General features: G+C 43.0%; 1 protein-coding gene and 1 long non-coding RNA gene across 3 annotated transcripts in view; one reads left to right on the top strand and one right to left on the bottom strand.

The window, feature by feature from the left end:
- Positions 1 to 6,558: 6,558 nt before the first annotated feature.
- LOC117004830 lies at positions 6,559 to 12,769 on the bottom strand. 2 transcript variants are annotated; one of them, XR_004419694.1, is made up of 3 exons: positions 12,586 to 12,769; positions 8,263 to 8,438; positions 6,559 to 6,692 (listed from the first exon to the last, which is right to left on the bottom strand). It is a non-coding gene; the product is annotated as an uncharacterized LOC117004830 (long non-coding RNA). The 2 variants fall into 2 exon arrangements; XR_004419693.1 differs by lacking the exon at positions 12,586 to 12,769 and adding an exon at positions 10,847 to 10,932.
- IFT81 (intraflagellar transport 81) overlaps positions 11,293 to 21,746 on the top strand; it is a 37,140-nt gene continuing 26,686 nt past the window's right edge. Inside the window, exons 1-7 of the mRNA XM_033075946.2 lie at positions 11,293 to 11,540; positions 12,420 to 12,523; positions 13,913 to 14,093; positions 16,957 to 17,046; positions 18,094 to 18,159; positions 18,478 to 18,588; positions 19,778 to 19,862. Coding sequence (XP_032931837.1) covers positions 11,397 to 11,540; positions 12,420 to 12,523; positions 13,913 to 14,093; positions 16,957 to 17,046; positions 18,094 to 18,159; positions 18,478 to 18,588; positions 19,778 to 19,862 — 781 coding nt within the window. The 5' untranslated portion in view covers positions 11,293 to 11,396. The remainder of the gene's footprint in view (positions 11,541 to 12,419; positions 12,524 to 13,912; positions 14,094 to 16,956; positions 17,047 to 18,093; positions 18,160 to 18,477; positions 18,589 to 19,777; positions 19,863 to 21,746) is intronic.

The following is a 21,746-nucleotide window of genomic DNA, read 5'->3' as shown; positions in this document are numbered from 1 at the left end:
GTTCATGTATCTCCACCTCATCCTGAGATATCCAACACGGTCCTTATTGTAGAAACATCACTATAAGCCTCATTAGAGCAGGTAAATCATCAGGACGAGATGAAGTGAACTGACAGAGTGGCACTGAGAATTTCAGGCAGTACAAAACTATTAAGGCCCTTTTGTTCAGGTTTTTATTAGTAAAATGCTTAATTTTTTTACAAAACCAGACAAAACAGAAAGGACCAAGAGAAGTGGGGAAAGGATAGGAATTTGAGTGAATATTCAGTGTAACTTATAAAAGGAGAATTGTTTCATATGCTAGAAGAGAAATGCATAAATGCCTACAGTAGCATTTTCCCACTCTAGATATATAAGATGCTGTAATATGAATATTAACACAATTAATGCATTTTCCAATTGAAGATATAAATACAAGTGGCATAATCTGCCAGCAATATATCTTAAAATATATGTGGAAAATGGAAATGGCAAACTGCTGGGTTAGCTCAGAAAGAACAAAGCTCTGTTGAAAGGAGTGCAGAACACACCTGTTACAATCCTTCTCACCTTGTTTCTACAAAAATAGAAGATGTCTAAATAGAACAAAAATAGAGAACAGAAAAGGTGTTGGAGCACAGATTAATTTACCCTGAATTTGATGTTCCTTAGATGTACTCTGGCCTTACACATCACAGCACAAAGCTACTCACACAATTTCAGGGGAGGATGAGGAGGAGGCAAGGCCTGCTTGAAGCTAAGAGCAAACAGGAGGCCAAAGTCCCACATTACAATTCTGATGAGTATGAATGAAATGCCAAAATATATTACACAAAAATGGTAAAAGTACTTTTCATTGTAACTCCTTGGTTCAAGCTAAAAAGGACAATACAAAGAGAACCCATGGGGCCTTTCAGAAAATGCTTTGTGTCACTGGAATTGTCTAAAATGAGCATGTTTGATCTGGTCAGACCATGAAGCCTTCAATGGTGAGTTATGAAACTCATTCAGTGCCCTCTTTTGAGAGCCTCACAATGCAGGGCTGCAGAAAAGGGACAAGGCTGGGGCAGAAAAATGCTCAGCACCACATTTTTTAGGTGATACATCTTTTGGGCTTCCTTCCTTCAGGGTCATGCTTTGAGGTGACTTCTGGCTTTCTTCAGGGTGCAATCAGACAGCACCAGCTGCTGAAACCAGTTCAGGTTGTGATGAATTTTTCCTTCAGCAAGAGCTGCTCATGTTGCTTCCGAGTTGGTTGGCATTTGCCACAGCAGCACCACTTTTGGCAGTCTGGGGAAGAGGCTCTTTGTCTAAGGGTTAGCCCCAGCTTCTATTCTTCATTATGATGGTTCTCATGGGACTCACCAGTGCACATGGGCTCAGATTCTTCATTTTCATGGTTCTCATTGGACTGGCTGGTGCTGCAGCTTGCCAGCAGCACAAAATTTCACAGGGTGGCTCTGCAACAATTCCCAACATAAATTAAAGGAAAGCAGCATCTGCTGCTTCATCCAACCACAGAGAGAATTTTCAGCAGGGATCCTCACCATTGGGTTCTGCACTTGACACAGCACAATAGGGATAATGATGATGGATCAGCAGATCTGGAGGAGGATTGTTTTTCTGTGTTGCCATCTCCCACCCCAGCGAAACCGAATCGACACCTCACGAGTTGTTTCACCACCGACGCACTCCCGCGGGCACGCACCCACCACAGGAAAGCAGCAATTTTTAGTTGACTCAAGAAAATACATCCTCTGGTCACAGAATGCCCATGCTCTGACAGCTTTAAAATCATGTCATTCTAGACCAGCTCTGAACTCCTGAGCACACTTCAGCATTCTGGACATCAGCATTTTCCATTCTGTGATCAGTAGAGTGTGGCAAGAATCATGGGAGCTTTAACCAACTTCCAGTTTCTTATTCTACCAAAACTTTCCTGGTGCACAGCTCACATCAGCTAATGGATCAATAAGCAGTCACAGAGCATGGAACAAAGACATCCTTTAAATGTGACAATGAAAAGCTGACAGTGCACACAAAAATCATTATATTAAACTGAAATACCTACTACACCACTCAATGACACTAATATCCAAACTCTGATGACAACACCCATTTTCCTTCTGTCTCAGGACTCAAAGTGCTGCATTGTTCTTGACTGGTTTGCTTGACTGACCTCTAAGCCCTGTTTGCCTTCATTTAAATAAATAATTTGAATAGGAATTTGCTTAGCTGAAGGGTCACTTGCAGGAGTGGCAGATACTCACAGATCCCTCTGTCATTGCTATTCAAAATTTGTTCTACAGTTGGTTGCCTGTTCAAGTACCAAAAGAGGAAACTGTTTAAGAGGATATGTCTGGTGTAAAAGCCAGCAACTCAACCTCCTGCTTGCTACCATCTCCAGGTATTCTGAAGACAGAGACATCTAAAGAAAAATTCATTTTCCCCCTTTCTGTTTGAGTTCAGTCCCTGTTGCTCTGTTTTGCCATCTTGATGCCAACAAACCAGTGCAGAGCAAGCTTTTAATCGATTCCACTCTCTGCTGCACATCCTACTGCAAGCTAAGTTTGGGAGACTCTGAGTGGTTTAATCAGAGTTCCTGAGATCTTGCTTCCCATTCACCAATACGATTTGTATTCTCTGAAGGCAGTGAGTCACTCCATGCACCATATTGTGGTATGTTCTTCTATCTTCTTGCTTGCACACACATGCAATGCCCTTTTTTCTGTGTTGAAAGGTCTTAGAGATAAGTTTTATGGGCCAGTTTTTAGTCTGCAGGTCAGTCAGGTTTTATTTGAGAGTTTTCCTAACTCTTTCTAGGATCAATTTTTTTCTAGTCCTCAGGATAGAGGTTATTTCACACCTGCTCTTGATGGTAAGAAAGAAGCTTCTCTGTGGCAGCTTTGTGCTCAGAGCTGATCTGTTCAGAGCTGTCTTATCTCTGTCTAGAACCTGTTTTACATCTGCTCAGTTTGTAAAAATATTCATTTTCTTGTTTGTAGCTTCCAGATATATGTGCCCCTAACTGTGATATGGGAATTAAGGTGAATTCTTTACTCTTTGGATAAAACCACCAGCAAAATTTCATTTGTGTAAACTAAACACTTTCACCTTCTTGAATCACACATCTCTTGAGCTATAGTGGCTTTACCCTAATATAAACCAGGATAGCTGAGTAAGCAATTCTATTGAATGGGATGAAATTGTTATGCTGAGAGGCTGTGTTCCCAAGCTTTCCTAATTTCCCTCGGTTCCTGGAGGACTAATAGGACTAAAAAATTATAGACACTTTCTATTTGTCACTCAGGCAGGTACAGTCCTGAATGCACAGCTTTTCTGAGCAACAAATGCCAGTTTACACAATTTTTTCAGAACACTTACTCTTCAGAAAGCACTGAGGAATGTTTGCACTTACATGGTGTAATTAAATTTTGGGAAATGAATGTTGAAATGTTCAGAGCTCCTCAGAACCGCAGGCCAAAAAAGAAACATCAAATGAACCAACTTCTTTTACTTAAATACATCAGTTCATGTTATGCCACTGTGCCATCACCTGGGAAGCTGTCAGTGGGAGGAATATGTTGCTAAGAATAACAGGAGTTAGGTGGCTCAGGAGAGCAGGAAAGATATGGGTGGTTTTCTTAGTTTTGGGTATCAGTTGTTCTCTCTTTATTGCACTTGTTTGTGTGGGCCAAACCTAACTCTAATTACAGCTGAAATATGAACTCAGGAGGCTTCTGATGTAAATCTTGCTGTAGAATACCAGTGAGACTTTGTACCATTTGACAGCTGCTGATTTCTGCCCCATGAATTGGCAGTTTCACTGCTGGTCCCCACACACATGTGGTCATTTACACCAGAGCTGCACAGCTCCTAAAAGGGTAAGGATCAGGAGTATTTGAATTTCCATCAAGAGAGCCATTCCAAGGGGGAGACCCAATCTTCCAGTCAGTCATCCTTGTAAAGGACAGTGCTCCTAAGCAGGAAATATTTTTTTTTCCCTATCATTGTATTTTGAGCAATGCCTCTGCACCAGAGATCTGTGATGACAAGCAGCACATCAGCTGGATGATGTGCAGCTTCCATGAGAGACTTACCATGTTTTCTGAACCCAGTTAATGAATGAGACTTAATTGTAAACCAAATCAACATTTGTGGATGCTACCTGGGCAGGAAAGTCACTGATTAATTTCACTGTGTAACACTAAAGATATTAATTATGTGTGTTAATTTTTAAAAAGGTAAAAATTAATGAACCTATAATGGGAAACTGTTGATCATCATTCACTGGGGAGCATCTGGAAGCTGATCCAAAGACCTTCTGAAAAAGGTGTTACAAACACAACAGCAGTGCCCTGCCTCAGGCAGAAATGAACAATCCAAAAGAAAAGAACCTTCTTGCCAACATGCAATTGTTCAGCTCCTGCCATAGCTAACAGGAAGGAAAAGGAGGTCTCCTGTGTAGCCCATGAGATTTACCTTTCAAAGGAATTTGGTCAATGAAGACAATCATGGGTGTAACCATAGCCCCACATTGTTACCTCAGTATCTCAACCACATGGCAGAGCTTCCTGGGCTCTGACCTTGGTATTGTTCTGGTAGAAAATAAACATCCAGCTTTGCTTTTTAGTGAATCCTCCATTTTTGCTTCTTGCCAATGGAACTTGTGAAGGAACTTTATACATCAGAGGCTTGGACCAAACCTCTCATCCATTATTTTGGTGCCTGTAGTGACCCACTCCTGGCATGTTAGAGGAGGGTTAGGGAACAAGGCAGAATGTGTCAGCTGTGCAATGTAATTGAAAGCAAAATTCCCTCTGTAACATCCCAGCAGGAGCCTAGACAGGGTGACATTTCAAAATGACTGGCAGTGGCTGAAATTTTATAACAAACCCTTTAGGATTTCATTAACTCAGGAAGCTCATGCATATCTTTCCCGGATACTGTAGGAACAATTACAGCCTTCCTGTTGTTGGACAAAGCCTTTCTCAGATCATAACTCTGTCCACATGAGAAAGGAATGGAATTTGCTCCCAAGTGCTGAAAAACCTCAGCAGAAGGAGCTGTAGGAGGCATTGTGGGCACGGGAGGGGACCTGGCAGTGGAAGAACTGCTCTGTTTCTGCAGAAAACCCCAAATTAGGGAGAAGATGAGATATAAATGTAGAAACTTATATGTATCTTATATTTTATACATATGGGCTTGTAAATGAGCTAATGAAAGTGCTAATTGACCTAGTTTCTTATGTATATATTTCAAAGCTGGCTGAGAGGAACCAAAATTCATTATAATTTATTTTCTTAGAGTATCAGTTCCATAATTTCAGTTGAAATATATATATATTTTTTATTCTTTGGCTGAAATAGAACATTTTTAGCTTAGATATTGTACAGTCATGGGGTTACAACAAAAGATGGCTATGAGGCCCTTCCATGCTACTCTAGGTCACAGCAGCATTTTCTGTGGAATCTTTCTCCCAGAGTTTTATCATCTCTTGTTTGAGATTGCCAGCATTGAGGTTTTCATGATCTATGTAGGGAGGATGAAAAGTTTGTTCTTTGGTCTGAGGAGGATCCCCAAACACCAGCCTGCAGCACAAAGCACAGACAACCAATCTACTCCATGGGGAAGCTGAAGGAACCTCAATGTGATAAATGAACCCACAGAGAACTTTCACATCTTCTTTCTTTGCAGAAGAAAACCCCACATTAGGATACTTTTTAAACATTTCAGTCCCTGTTTAAAGCTCTCTTACGTTGATGCATTTTCCTTGACATTTGAATTAATGAGCCAAATGTCTCCAGTGAATTCAAGATGAGCCTGCAACACCTAAAACTGTTTCTATGGCAGCTGCATGATGGTACCAACTGGAGGCTATGACTTCACCACAGGATCATACAGCAGGGCAGCTTGGTAGAAGTCAGTGATTTGGGTATTTTAATGAGTGTTAACAGCATGGCTGTGAAGGAAAGAGCTGCTTTACATACCTGAGATCTGTAAGTGTCTAGGCAGAGGGAGTACCTTAAAGTTTCATGATGTTGTCAGTGTATCTTTCCTTCAACACCAAAAAAATGTAGAAATGTCTTTCACTTACTTAGGGAGGTTCTCCATGGATTCCACAGTTTTTAACAGTTGCATTATAATTCACACATGGTTCTGTTTGAATTCTTGTAAAGAAATAAGCTCTTACTCAAGGGGTTTTTACCACTTAGAGACAACTTCAACCTGTCCTCCTCAAATGTAAGATAGGGAACTTGACATTTCAGATTGTTGCAGCTTTCTATAGGAGGAAGCTGCAGAAGGAACTACCCAAAGCATGGTACTGCCACACCTCATCAATCCTTATTTAGCACTTTGCTTGGGTCAACAGGGCTTGTCATTGTTTGGGCTGAGGGTGAAGTAATTTCCTTCAAAATTTTATATAAAGTTTCATATCTGGGTCTGGTGATAGATTGAGAAATTAAGTGTTTCAGCTAGAAGTTTAATTCAACAGCATGAGCAAATTAAAGGAGGATGTAAAAGTAGGCAGAAAAGCTGAATTCTGAATATTGAACTGACAGTAACTGAAGACTTGCCTGCACTGGTACAGTGTTTTCTGCTGGATCCCAGATCCTGCTGCTTTTGTGAGCCACTTTCTTCACACTGGTACTTCTGAGCTGTTAACATCATCCTCTCCTGTCAGAGTCTGTGAGAAGTGGCTAGACAACTGTCTGGACAAAACAGAAAATACAAATAAGCCCATAAGAATAAAACATGTCAGCTTCTTTGTATCATTCTTGAACAAAATGCATTCCAAGATAAAAGTGAGATGGACGTTTTCAAGTAGGTGAGAGAATTTTTGAGTGAGACACATCAGCTGGATCAAACTCTGCCTTGGTTTCACCTTCACAACTTTTGGCTTTGAATTGATGTATACAAGAAAAGAATTTCTATTTTCCAATCCTAAATGACACAGAAAATGTGAGGTGACGTCCTGACCCTTCAGGTGCCATTTTGGAAACAGTAATTATCTGCAAGAAGCCTTGATGTCATCCAAAAACTTTCCTCCATGCTGTGTTGCTGTGGACCTAGACTCTGGTTTTTTCTGTCACAAATGGTAGTGTCCTGTCCATGTTGTTTTTCTTTAAAAGAGCTTAAAAATATAGGCTTTAATTTTTCAGAGTGATTATTTTTCTGCCTCATGCTGTTTGCTTCAAAAACCTTGGCCTAACATTTTTACTTTCTCATTAATTGAATGTGTTAAGGAGGAAGGACACCTCTGTTCTAAAGCTGACAGGAATGTCACCCAGCTCATCTAACTCATAAAAGCCCTGTCAAGTTTGAAAAACTATTGTATGTTCAGAAGATACTTTCTACATTACATAAAAGTGATATAAAAGGCTTGCTTTGAAAAACAAGCCACAAGCACTCGCACCAATTCAGGTTAACAACAGACTTTTCTGGATGGAGATAAAATAGAATCTGAGGAGCAGAAATACAAAGCAACTGATCAATGTTCCTTTATTTATATCCTCTATTTTGACAGCACTTCAGCCTTTTCCTCCTGGGGAACAGTGCTTTGGAATTGTGTTGTTGGAAAGTGGCAGTGGGAACCCAGCTCTGATAGCAGAAGGTGGGCACAGAACCTCAGCAAGGCCACTTGGATTTCCTGCAGCCCTGATCCTTGGTGTGATTGGGATCAGTGTGCGCAATGTCCTGGCCTGCTGCCCTCCCAGGAGAGTGAAACCAACTCCACGAACGTGGGCAGACTTTGTTCAGCAAACTTATCACTGAGAACAGCCCTTGCTTGGCAGCACAGAGCAAAATTTGCCCTTTAGAGGCAATCAATTATGGCATATTCCTAAAACATCTTATTGTTCTTGGAATCTGCTGCAAGGGGTGACTCGCCATCTCATCTGGCCTTGAGCAGGAGGCTCGACAGAGCAGCTCTAATCTCAGAAACACTGGTGTAAACCTGAGACTAATCAGTGGAGTTATTTTGGATTTTTCAGACAAGAAACAAAACCAAACAGGACATCAAGAAACAAAACTGTGAGTGTTTTCTAGAGGAAGCTGAGTTAACTCTGCCCAACCAACCCTCCTTGTTAAATAACATCCTATGCCACACTCACACCTCTGAGGATCCACAGCGACATCCAAGGTGGTCAAACAGAATATTTATAATAGCAAAAACAAACAAACAGGAGGGGTCAGAATGCTTGAGCAAAGCAGAAGTATTGTCTCCTCTTCCAAAACGCTCTTGTTTTCACACTAACATCTTCCATCTGTTTGGGATCTGACCTCAGCAGCCCGGCTGGGCGTTCATCCCCTTGTCCGTGATGTTCCCATATAAGGTGATCTCTGTTCCCCCGGGGAGCAGGATTCTCGTTTGCTCAGGTTTCATCCCACTCGGATTTGCTGCTCTCTGTGGTCGAGCTCTGTCACAACTTTGCTGGGCAGCATCTGCACAGCAGTGCCTGTAAAGGGAGGAGAAAGTCAGGAGGGAGCAGCAAAGCTGTGCCTGCAGACCCAGAGAGCTCTGGGTTCTTTATTTCTGTTCTCTTTCCTTCACAAGTTACCTCTGCAGGATGTCTTTGCAATAAGCAGCTTCCACAAGCAAATAAAAGACAAATTCTATCCAGAGAACTGGATGGAACTGTAGGGTTGAACTCTTATAACAAGTCTTACGTCAAACTTTCCTTCAAAATCTGTATCACTCTCCCCACAAAGTAATTTGGGACTGTGGAAAATGCCCCAGAATTATACAACAAATGCACTGGAACACTGGCCCTCGAGTCTGTAAGACTTGACTCAGCACAGCACCCAAACTAAGATAACTTAAGGCAAGTTAAGCATAAACAAATTTCAGCTGCTTCCTGTAATATTTACCCAAGGCTGCACTGAGAGTTTATAATCTCTTTCATGTCTGTGAAGATTCTCTTGTGATAAAGAGGTCAAGGCACTGAGCTAAGCCTGGATTTTTTTCTTTTAGGCAGTAATTTTGAATATACAGACACCACTACAGACCATAAACATCAAGCAGCAGGGGGGCAGTCAGGAGGTTGCACAAAACTGGTGGAAGAAAGGATCATGATAACATAAAATTTTAGGGATGCCATGGGATCTCTCTCACTTTCCCCAGGCTGGGAAGTCCCACAAAACTGGGCTCCAATCACTTGAGCTTTCAAACACATCAACAAGTTCAGCAGTCCAGTTCTAACAATTTGTGGCCATGGAGGTCTCCTTTCCCAGAGTCAGAATAATCAGGTTTCACAGGTTTCCATCTCATCATCTTTTTCTTATCTTGGCATTATCTAAAGTTTTCATCCTTCCTCTTCTTTAACGTTACAGAGACATGAGAAGAGGGGAATGCTCCTTTCCTTCTGGGAAGGTGTGAGGATTGGAATAGTCTCAATATAAAGCAAAATCTCAGAGTAGCAGCCTCCCAGTGCACCCAGACCAGATCCCTCTCCACCCTCACCACCACTGCCTTCCCCTCAGCATGAGGAACAAAGGATGTGTCTCAGTGTTTACAGAAAGTTTCTCCAGGATTAAGAGATGGGGAACTCACAGGCACCTCCATCAGAAATGTCATTCTCATCTGCTCCCTCTGTGTTCTATGTGCTCAAAATACTCATCAGAGAAAACAGTAACTGATACCAGGAAAGCATGACAAGGGAAAGCAGATCTCTTCTGGGAACTTGTAGGTAAATACGATTCCTAAAGGTCAGTATATGGACTGAAAGCACAAAGGAAACATGATCTGGTTTTAAAGTTCAAATCCAGGAGTCAGGAGACTTGGATTATGTTCCTGGCTCTACCACAGCTCTCATACCCAACCCCAAGGCACCCGTCCATCCCTTTTGTCACTTCATTTAACCAGTTAAGAGCTCAGACACCAATCAGTGCCACTTCTCAGCCTTCCTGTAAAGACCAACACATTTCATGGAATTATTGTATGAAGCGTTTTCTGTTTCTCAGAAGGAAAAGAGGAGCTAATCTAAGATAGTCGCAGTGCTTAGAATTGCAAAGTATTGCATTTATGCTTGCTACTTACTGAGTCAAATTCTGCAGTGATTTACAACCTGTGCATTTCAATTGGCACCAATTTAACATGACTCACTGCATATTTTAATCCATCATCTGGGGACTCACATGGGATTCTAAGACTATCCAAGAACCTAATTGAAATAGCACAGAGGCTCCGAAATCCAACTATTTCAGGCCTGAGCATGGCTTTTGAAGGATCTGCGAGAACAAACTTGCAGACTGAGAGATCCCATGAGCAAATCTGACTTTAATTTATAGCCTGGTTCGGATTGTTTGGTGGTTTTGAAGCTGCTGTCCTTATTTCAGATTTATGCACTACGTATTTATTGCTACTTTGAGGCACGCTAACAACTGATGTTCAGCTTTCAGAACATAAATTTGCCATTTGCCCCTGACCAAGCCTGGGCCCAGGACTGGCTGTTCCTGTTCCACACGGATCCTCCGTGCACCTTTCCATTTCAAAGCAATGAAGTAACCATTCACCTGACACGTACATCAGCCACACTTGACATCCCTTTGTGCTGTCAAAGGCTGCCAGAAATCTTAATTGGGTAACTGCAGCAATCTGTTTGTACATCTCCTACACATGCGACAACAACCTCCCTCAGAAGGAGCCGCAGAGCCAAGTTTATCCTCCAGAGGCTGAATCTCGGACCTATTTCTGCCACTTGTTCTGTGAAGGAGCCTCACGAGGGACTTGGCCTGTGCCGTGTCCGCCCCAGCGCCCCGTGAGGGGCCCCAGCGCCCCGTGAGGGGCCCCAGCGCCCCGTGAGGGGCCTCAGCCGCAATTCGCGGCGGGAACGGGACGGGACGGGGCGCAGCGGGAAGGACTGACCGGGGCATGTGTAGGGACACCGGGAGGGCTCCCAGTGCGGCGGGCTCTGCCGCAGCTGGCTGTGAGGGCAGCGATCCACGGGCCGGTCGCGGTCGCGGTCCCGGTCCCCTTACATCTCGGCCGCGTCCCCTCACGGCCAGGCCACGCCCCCTCACGGTTAGACCCCGCCCCGCCATACGCGGCCACGCCCCCTCAATCACAGACCACGCCCCCTCGGTGCCCGGCCCCGGCCCGGTTCGGCAACGCCGGAAGTGACGCCACGCCCGTGTCCTGGCAACCGTCCCCGCGGTAACGGCGCGCGCGAGGCTCCGCTCGAGGCCTCCCCGCCGGCCCGGCCCGGCCCGGCCCGGGTCCGATCCCGCAGCCCCGCCCGGCCCCGATTCCGCAGCCCCGCCCGGTCCCGATCCCGCAGCCCCCGCCAGGGCCCGGCCCCGATCCCGCAGCCCCGCCAGGGCCCGGCCCCGATCCCGCTGCCCCGATCCCGGCGCTGGTCATCGCCCCCCCAGCATCTGCTGTGTCTTCTCTGCAGAGGTTTTCCCGGGACACAGTTATGGGTGACCAAATCCAGTTCATTGTTGAGAAGCTCAATCAGGAGCCCTTCAGGAAGAACTACAATCTGATCTCGTTTGACTCCCTGCAGCCGCTGCAGCTGCTGCAGCTGCTCAGTGATGTTCTGGGGGAGATTGACCCGAAGGTAAGGAGGGCACTCAGAGGTGCTCACATCTGAGGTGGCTTCACACTAGAATTTGCTTTTGTTTAAGTCTGGCTCAGTATAATCCTGCAGCGCGTTTGTTTCACCAAAACATCTTACATGAATCTTCCAGGAAATAAACGTGCCTGGCAAGAATCCTTCCTACCTGTACGTCTGAGAGCTCTTGGCAAACCAGCAAATGTTTCTTGGGGCAGGGCGGCAGCATCCCTGTCCCACAGAGACTGATGACAATGTTTTTCCTGTGAAATTAAGGTTCAGATCATGGTTCATACTGACAGTCATGTTTAGTCAGTCAGGCTGTGTCTTGCACACACCCAGGGCAGAACTGATCAAGAACTGAACCTCTGTGCTGTTGCAATGGAAATTATATCCCATTCCTTGGAGGCTGCCCAAAGTGTGTGTGAGATGAGAAGGGACCATTCACACACCTGGGCTGTGGATACCTGTGCCTGGGAGTGCCAGGACTGCCCGGGTGCTGTGGTCAGTGTGACTGCACAGATGAGATCCCACAAGCAGGGAAGGTGTTCCTGCAGCAAACTGACCTGAATACTCATGTTGCAGGAAAATCCATTAGAAGAGAATTGAAGTTTGGTGATTTAAGGGATGTTATGTACGGAGCATCTCACTATCATCTGGTAAATTAATAAAGTCAGTTCTTTCAGTGTTGCCAGATAGTTGACATGACTTGGACAAACAAGTTTATAAAAGAAAAAATATAACTGGATATAGTAAATAATATAGTGTTGTCCTAATAACTAGTAATTAATTATTAAATTGATTGTTTTATAACAGTTACAATGATTCTTAGTATATGAATGGTAATAAAGAATAATTACTTATTTAATTTTACAACCCATTTAGCATGTTGTCGACATTAGAGAGGAGCTGCCGGAACAAACAGCTAAAAGAATGCTGAATCTGCTTGGAATCCTCAAATACAAACCCCCAGGGACTGTGTCAGACCTGTGAGTTCCTTTTTGCCTACGAATCACATTAAAATATCTTTTTTAGATTGTATGGTACCAACCTTTAGTTCAGGTGAGCACTTGTCCAATGTCCCCATGGATGTTGGGATGGAATCCCTGGTGAGACTCGAGGTTGGCGCTGTTCTCGTGTCCCCGTGGATGTTTTGGGGTCCCAGATGTGGTGCTGTTCCCATGTCCCTGTGGATGTTTTGGGGTTCCAGGTGGGCGCTGTTCCCGTGTCCCCGTGGATGTTTTGGGGTTCCAGGCGGGCGCTGTTCCCGTGTCCCTGTGGATGTTTTGGGATCCCTGGTATGATTCCAGGTGTGGCACTGTTCCCGTGTCCCTGTGGATGTTTTGGGGTTCCAGGTGTGGTGCTGTTCCCGTGTCCCTGTGGATGTTTTGGGGTTCCAGGTGTGGCACTGTTCCCGTGTCCCTGTGGATGTTTTGGGGTTCCAGATGTGGTGCTGTTCCCGTGTCCCTGTGGATGTTTTGGGGTTCCAGGTGTGGCACTGTTCCCGTGTCCCCGTGGATGTTTTGGGGTCCCGGGTGGGCACTCTTCCCGTGTCCCCGTGGATGTTTTGGGGTTCCAGCTGGGCGCTGTTCCCGTGTCCCCGTGGATGTTTTGGGGTTCCAGGTGAGGCTCCAGGTGGGCGCTGCCCTCTCCTGTGCAGGTGCAGTGGCTGCTCCGGCCGGCAGAGGGCGCCGCCCGGCCCTGCCCGGCCCTGCCCTGGTCCCGGTCCCGGTTCTGTCTCACCTGTGCCAGGTGATCCCAGATCCCAAATCCCGCGCTCCCACCGCTCTGCTGTCACAGGGAACGAGGAGTTGTCACTGCTGGCTTCATCCTTTGAGTGTGTTACAGGGTTTTTATCGGGTAGAACAACTGGGAGCCTAAACTGCAGACTTCCAGCTCACAATGGGTTGGGTTGAAAGGGACCTTAAAGATCACCTGTTCCAACCCCCTGCTATGTGCAGGGACACCTTCCACTGTCCCATGTTGCTCAGAGCTCCATCCAACCTGCCCTTGGACACTTCCAAGGAAGTCACAGCTTCTCTGGGCACCCTGTGCCCACCCTCACAGGGAAGAATTGCTTCCCAATATCTAATCCAGCCCTGCCCCCATTGTCCTGGCACTCAAAGCCTTGGTAAAAAGTTCATCTCATCTCTATTTTGTGCTCCCTTCAGGTTCTGGAATGTGCAAATCCCTCAGCCTTCTCTTTTCCAGGCTAATCAAATCCAAGCCTCATTGTGAGCGTTTTCTCTTCTAACAGCATTACAAAAATCATTAGGCAAGTGGAGAAGGAATGTCAAAACATTGCAGGATTTTTGTTCCAAGCCAGCATTCTTTTGTTTGGGATTTATTGGCATTTTCTCCTGGTTGGTTCCGTACAGGAGTGCATTTCGCCAAGGGCTGGTTACTGGAAGCAAAACTGTGATTCATCCTGTCTTACATTGGCTTCTGCAGAGGACCAGTGAACTCAGGACAAGAGCTTACCTGGCACGTTTCTTAGTGAAGCTGGAAGTGCCAGCAGAGTTCCTGCAGGATGATACTGTGGCTGACTTCAACAAACAGGTACCACTTCTCATGAATGCCAACATTTTACATTAATTAAAGTGCTAGTGGAGGGAGGGATAAATGAATCAGGGAGGTAATGCTGGAATACATGTTCAAGTGAGTTATGTTAAAAGCTTGTTGGAATCAAGGACAAGCAAAGATTCATAATGTCTTGACCACTTTTCCTCCAATAACCCTGAAATTATCTATTAATAAGTAGCATTGAATTAAAAGGCCTTAAGCCCATTAAGCACTGGGTGCCAAATAATGTTCAGAGCCATGTTGGCTTAGACAGACTTTTAGTTCTTAATTTTTGAACAGGTTTGGGAGTTTTTTTCTATGAAATATGACCTGGATATTTTTAACTTTATAAAATTACCACTTCAAACAAGTCCAGAAAATGTTATGACCAAAAGTCGATATCTCCTAATTGTCCATTAATTCTATTTTTAGTCATGATAGTCCTTTGATAGTATTTGATGCCTAATATTTGTATGAGCCTTACTCCACTTTTGCTTTAGCCATTTATTATTTTGTGAATAAAGAAAAGATTTCTTTTTCTCTGTGCTGACATTCCTACTTATTATGTTCCCACTTCTTTTGTGAGCCTTAAATGTTGATTTTAGATAGTCAGACTGGGTGGGTTTGAAATGTAAAACTTGAAGTGAGCCAAAGTTTTGGGTTTATTATCTGAGGTACATATTTACTTAATATTTTTCCAGTTTTCTGTGCCTTTTCTTCTGTAAAACCACAGTGGGTTTGAGTGTTTGTAAGAGGTAACTTGATCTATTAACTCAGCATCAGCAAAGCTGAGCAGTCTGACTGAGGCTTGACTAAGCCTTTTATTTTTTTGTTACCTCTAACAATATTGGATTTATACCTTGAAATAACTCAGCAGAAGTAGCAGAGAGAGAAGGGAATGCAGATTGTATGTTTTGTTCTGTATGTCACAGTCTTCATGTGTATAAATATCCACCTCCATAATTTCCATGACGTAAGATGTGTTCCTTTTTGGGATTACAGTAATAGAACCATCTTACCAAACTAATACCCTGCTGATTAATTCAAAACAGGAGCTGGGGTAATAGAATGCCTTACTGCAATATAACATGACAGTGCAAATATTTAGATAGTAATGAATTAAACAATTAGCCTGAATTATTTAGATACAGTCTTGCAATGGTGTCTTTTAAGGGAAATTTCAAAAATGAGAGTTTGGGCACCTTACAACACAGACAAGTTTTATGGGTGTGTAGAGTCAAGCAAAAATGAACTTCTGGAAATTACTTCTAGAAGATACTCAGCAAACCTGCCACCTTCAAGCTGTGTTGTGATTCACACATGCATTGCCTGCAGTACACAATTTAAGAAATAACCAACTTCAGGCATTAATCTCAGTTCAGGCTCAGTGATTTGCTCCCAGGTGCCAGAGATCTCTCTTGCCCTATAGGAACCTGGGTGTTTTTTTGGGTGTGCCCTTATTTCAGGTGCATGTGGGGCACCCAAAGGGAAAAGTGAGAACCCCTTTTTGTTATGATCCATCAAACTCTGCTCTGCCTTGTTTGAATCCTGCCACTGACCTTGAAATTTCATGTTCCAAGGGGGAAAAGTCTTATGGAACTCCTCTTCTGACAGAGGTAGAGACACAGAAAGGAAAACTCTTGGACACCAGCAGGGGAATGCAGTTGCTCAGAGAGCACCTGCTCATCTTCATTTTTGTTAAAGGACTTCCAGAGTGCAGCAGGGGTATCATGGAAGCCAGCTGGGTTTTACTCCTGCATTTGTAACTTGTTCCTCCTTGTCCAGCCCGTGCTTTCCTCATCACACCTTTATTTGCCACTTAATCCAGCTCTTTATGATTTTACCTTCTTCTCCTTAGCCATTTCATTGCTATTTTTTTGAATTCCTTCCAGCTTGTCAGTGTGTGCTTGTTACTGAACCAACTAGAACTGGGCAGAGCGCTCTGGATGCTGCTTCCTCAGGGTTTTATAGAATTGGAGTTGCTGCTTCACTGCTCAGGGCTCTGATGCCTTTGTTTGAACTGGCCTTTGCTGTTCCCATTTGGTATTCACCTTTCATATCACCTGCTCTTTCCAGGAAGTAAAAAAATGACTTGGTACTCTCCTTTTAGATTTTTCCATCTCACTGAAGGGCTGTTTCTGTGGAGATTATCTTTCCTTATACCTCAGCTCGCGTTTCTCCCAGTTGAATCTAAATTTGTTTCCTCTCCATATTTCTAAACTCTTGCTGTCCCCTGTTATTTCTCTACCCACACAGACTTTCACACTGCCTCTCAGTTTAAGATTCCTGGTGGGCAAAGTACTGGTGTGGAAGTAGCACACTGTCTCCTTGTCTGTGAGTGCTGAGCTGCATCTATCAATCTCTGGGACGTTCTGAGGGTTATGCAATGTGGCACAGGCATTTCTCACGTGTGCACACAGCCCTGCTCTTGGGCCACTCTGGAAACTCAAACCCCATTGCTTCCATCAAAAGTGTTGTTAGAGCAAACTCTTCCTTTTGGGGCTGATACATTTATATATGTGTTGTACACAAATGTATAGTAAGAGAGAGTCATTTATTAATTTGTCCCTCTCGGGTGATAGCTCATCTTCCTGTTTTGCAAAGACAGTCTGTGTTACAAAAGGTGAAAATACTGAGGAAACTCTGAAGTTCTGATTGTCTCTTCAAATGGAAGATAATGCACTGTGATTTTTTTATTTCTGCTTTATAAGTTCACAAGCTTTTGCAATGGGAAATGCCTTTTTATCTTGTTCTCACCATATTTCTATGTCTACATTTACTGTCTTAGTAGTAAAACTGTGTTGATCTGAAATCCTTGGACACAGAGCTCATTCTGCACAATTTCCATTTCATTTCACAGTATGAAGAACTCATGGAAGCATTTAAAAACCTACATAAGGAGCACGAGCAGCTCAAAATATCTGGTTTATCAACTGCAGAAATCAGAAGGGTAAACAAACTCCACAATTTTTAATTGAGCTGGTTTTTTGTGTGTCAGTTCCATGTCGGTTGGCTTTGTGGACATGTGAAAGTGTAGAGGCCAGAGCTGGTGGGCACTGCAGCTGCCTCTTGACACTTCTCTCTGTTGGCAAACACAAAGTCCTCACTGGTGTTTAGAGCTGAGCTTTCTGGAGCAGATTGGGGAATGAGGCTGCCAAGACTCTGTGCAGCATGATTTCCAAATATTAGAGCTCCATTTCCTCTGAATGCAGACTGATACAAAGCCTTTTGCTTTCCTGATAGTGGCTAATAATTCCAGAGGGTGTTGAATGAATTAAGAGCTTAAGTCAACAGAAATGATGAACCCACGTGGCTCAAGTGTTAAGCAGAGATATTTGCTCTGTTTCAGCAAAATAATTCAGCTTGTGTACAGCTTTCCAGTGAACACACAGACAAGCCAAGCAAATGTTGAGATAAGGTCTACATCTGGAGAATTCATTTTCCTTTCTCTCATAACTATCAATCTGTGGAACCCTGCTGTTGTAAAGTAGAACTAAAGGAGAATAATAATCAGATACATCTTTCAGTACTAGAAAATTTTTCTTTTAAGACAGTCTTAATACAAAAAGTGGCAGCAGACATGGCTCATAAGCAGCTTCATGCAAATTGGTCTGCCAGGAAGTGGGTAATGCTGGTGACATTAAGAACATATGTCAGACTGCATCAGATGTTGAATTCATGCTGATTCCTTCCTTGCTGGTTTCTGTTTGTTTGTTTTTATTTTAGACAAATCCACCTGTTTTTATTTGAAATGTTCACATTAATACTCAAGGATGCAGATGAAGTATGTTAGCATAAAGAGAGTGGGAACTGTGGGGGAAGTAGGAGAGGAGAGAGATTGGAATCCTGGATGTTTGATCATAGATCAATAAAATTATAACCGCCTCCATGTATTCAGGGAAGAATTCTGATTTTCATATTAATTTGAAGAGAGTTTAGTCCAATCCAATATACATGGGAAATTAACATTTCTTTATCTGTTTTTCCTGCTTTTTAGGACATTGGTGCCATGGAAGAGGAGAAAGGTCAACTGACCAAAAGAGTAGAGCGTCTTAAGAAGAGGGTAATAAGAGAAGTAACACTCCTCCATTTCAGTGTCATAATCCTTGGCCTGCAACTCTGATTTTGGAATGCAAACAAGGATTAAGATAAACACACTGTATGTCTAGGAAGGAATCAAGTAACTAATTGACCTACAGGGAATCTCCCCAGGCGTTGATCCAGAGCTTTTAAGAATCTCGAGTCCAGTTCTTTGCTGTCATTTCTGAGTAGTAACGTGTATGGAAGGGAAGTGCTAAGTGGGCTTGTGAGACATATGATCTCTTGAATGTATTTCTCAGCTCTCTGACAGCAACATGCACTATTTATCCACTTGCTGTAGGTGGAGACAGTACAAAATCATCAACGGATGCTTGAAATAGCAAGACAGCTTCGCATAGAGAAAGAGAGACAAGAATCTCTGGCTCAACAGAAACAAGAACAAAAAAGTCAGGTACTGGCATAACAACATACCTGTTAAAATAAAGAGTTGTTGTTGTTTGTTTGGGAATTGTGCATTTTAAAAATACATCAGGAACAACAGTAGCTGGGAGAGTTTTCTCCCAGCCCCAGAAAATTAAATCCCATTTAAAAGATCTATGTACATTTTAAGGGAAGAGGCTTGACCCTGCAAGTTTTGAACACCACAGTGAAGGTTCTTGGCTGCCTCAGCTCCCACTGACATCATCTTTAGCATTCCCAGGAAATGTTCCATGACTTACTGCTGGAGCACCTAAAGGGAATGCTTCATATTTATGGTAGTGAGCAAATGTTTCCTTGGTCTGATTTCTATCTCTGTGATCTGCACCAAGATTTCAGGGGTTGAGCAACACAGCAAGTAGCTCATCCTATTCCTGGGTGGGGGCAATATGTATTCAGGGATTTAGGCCCCTGAATTTGGGAAAAATGATGTCCTTAGAAGCCGTGGGAGCAGATGACATACAAGTGTAAGGGTGCCAAAACAAGATAGTTCTAGAATCCAGTGCCATTTTGTTACACTGCCTCACCAAATTCTGTAGCCTGAATTTCAACACTACTGAAATGGGAAAAGCCCTCAGATTTCTTATACTGCAGCCTTTGTCTGGATTTGGATCAGTGGGAATCAGTGCCTCTCAAGCTGTTGGGTCTTTGCTTGAGCCTGAGTAAGATCATGACTAAAATGAATGTGATGTCCAGTTCTTACTACACATCTCTCTAAAGCACAGAAGTGCAAATCAGCTTGGGCTTGTTTGGCAGGAAGCTTTCCAGGCTGCTCTTGGGATGGACACTGGATTGCTGTGACAACTCAGCTGCATTGCAGGATAAGGAGAGTTGTCTGCAATCCTGATTCCTGCTGCCTTCTGTTGTTGTTATACTCAAGCCACTTGCATTTTTGGTTGAAAACTGTTGGATGAATTTCTCCCATCAGACAAAATATCACTTGGGAGAACAAGAACACCCTTCTCAATTAACAGGAGGGAATATCAAGTAAACCCAGGCCAAGTGTTGAAAATTTGGTCTGGCAGATTCCCTTGTGAAAGAAAACCAGCAGACGTTAGAGCTGCCATGTTTTGTGTTTGGGTTCTTTGGGCTCTGCTGGGTTAGTTGTTTGCACATGGATTTCCAAGGAATGACCCTGTGTGTGTCCAATTGTCTCTCCAAAGTTGTTCCACGCAGAGCAGAAGCTGCAGAGAGCCCAGGTGCAGCTGAAGGAGATGCGGCAGATGGTGGCAGATTCCAAACCAGACAGTGAGTAGAGCTTTTCCTGCTGCATCCTAGGTCAGTGTGGTGCAAAACATGCCATAGAATGGTGCATAAATTACTTCCAAAATGATGGAATCTGACTATTTCTCAATTTAAATTTAGTAAAACAAGTCACTGTCCTACTCTTTCAGAACATTCACTATTTCAGTTGCATCACACAACTGCTTTGGCTGCTCTTCTGAGTTAAAGGACTTTTCTCAGTCACCACCTTGTGGCATTGTTATTACTTTATAATTTTACTTGGATTTTTTAATGATTCTCATCTGCCTCTGAACCACAAGTGGAACTAAAGGAGTATCTGAACCATCTCACAGGGATTTTATAACTGTTCCTTTTTTGCAGTAGCTATCAGAGAGTTTATACAGCAAAGCTGTGTCAACAATTCTATTTCAGTTCCTGGGTTTTTTTAAGGCCAATGGAAACTCGATGGGTTCAGTTCACAGAAGCAAAGGTAACATAATAAAATGCCAGTAAATATGTCATTTAATCATTGAAATGAAAATAAAGTTAACATATTTAATTTCCTTATCTCGAGTCCTGCTTGCAGGGGGAAAAACAAAAAGTATTTAGATGTTCCCAATCAAAGCTTGGAGTCATTACTTAAGAAAACTTGTGTTGAAATGTTGCCCAAACAAAGACCTCAGGACTCAGCTTTGTAATTGCTTTCCCCAGTTACAAAGGCACTGCCTGTAGCAGCAATTACAGAATGCCAACTGTGGGTTTTTTTAATAATTGAAATTAGGTGACCACAGTGCACTGAGTAGGTTCCATTTATTTTAAAAGCTTTGTTGGTCTACAAGGTAGCACAATTTATTTCATTCTGAAGGTTCCCTTTGGCTGGTACCTTGAGTTTGGTGCCTCAGCTGCCTCCTGGTATCACTGCAGCCTTGTCTGCTGACAGTGCAACAGCTGGATTTTCACTGCAAGTCAGATCCTTCTCTTTAAAGGAAATTTCTTGCATTTTTAATACTTCAGGTGTTTTTACTTCCTAAACAAGATAAAATGTTCAGAGTTGTTGCTAATGAGCAGAAGCTTTGTTGTTTGTCTTATGGATTTGATTACTTCATTTTATAATTAATTTTATATTTAAAGAAATGTAAAGGAACTCTGTAAGGAATGCAGCTAGCACATATTCATGAGTATCATTAGCATGCAATTAGCATCAGCCTGCTTGAGCTGTGCCAGGAGAATCTGCCTTGGGCTTGGTAGGATTTTAACTCTTACAGACATCATATTTAGAAGATTTTGTGTTGTATCATTAATTGTTATGAGCTGCTACAAAACAGCTGGAAGTGATGCTGGTTCACAGAACTCTCCTTCCCTGTTTATTGACTTCAGTCCTTCCCTGTTTATCAGCTTCAATCTTTCCCTGTTTAATAACTCCAGTTCTACTCAGGATATTGTTTAACTAGAGAGGGATTTGCTGCTGCCAGCACTGAGGAACATGAATTTTCATATTCTGGAGGGGTTTTGTGGTGTTTGTTGTATTAAATATGAACAGTATTTTTATTAACAGTGGCCTCTGATCTAAATAACCACAACCCAGCTCACACTTACTCTGCAAAATTGACATCATTTTACTTTGAGTGTCTCTGCTGCACGAACAGAAATTGATAAGATGAAGAAACAAAACAAATCACTGAGTTCTTGGTCTCTGTCCATTTTACAGGAAATTACTGGTTACTTTATTGGCAGAAATATGAAGAAGTGAATGAGTAGCTTGAAAATATTGATTTAAAAAAGTGTTAAAACGATTTGTTGATGAAGAGTAAAATGTGTAATTTATAAACTTCATTAAGTTAATATTAGAAATAGATTTAGAACACTGAGAACTTCAAAGACATTTGTCATTGAAGCAGTGCTTTGTAC

The sequence above is a fragment of the Catharus ustulatus genome, chromosome 18 (assembly GCF_009819885.2).
Source record: "Catharus ustulatus isolate bCatUst1 chromosome 18, bCatUst1.pri.v2, whole genome shotgun sequence".
Lineage (NCBI taxonomy): Eukaryota > Metazoa > Chordata > Aves > Passeriformes > Turdidae > Catharus > Catharus ustulatus.
Note: the sequence above shows the minus strand (reverse complement) of the source record. Positions and strands in the feature narration are given on the sequence as shown.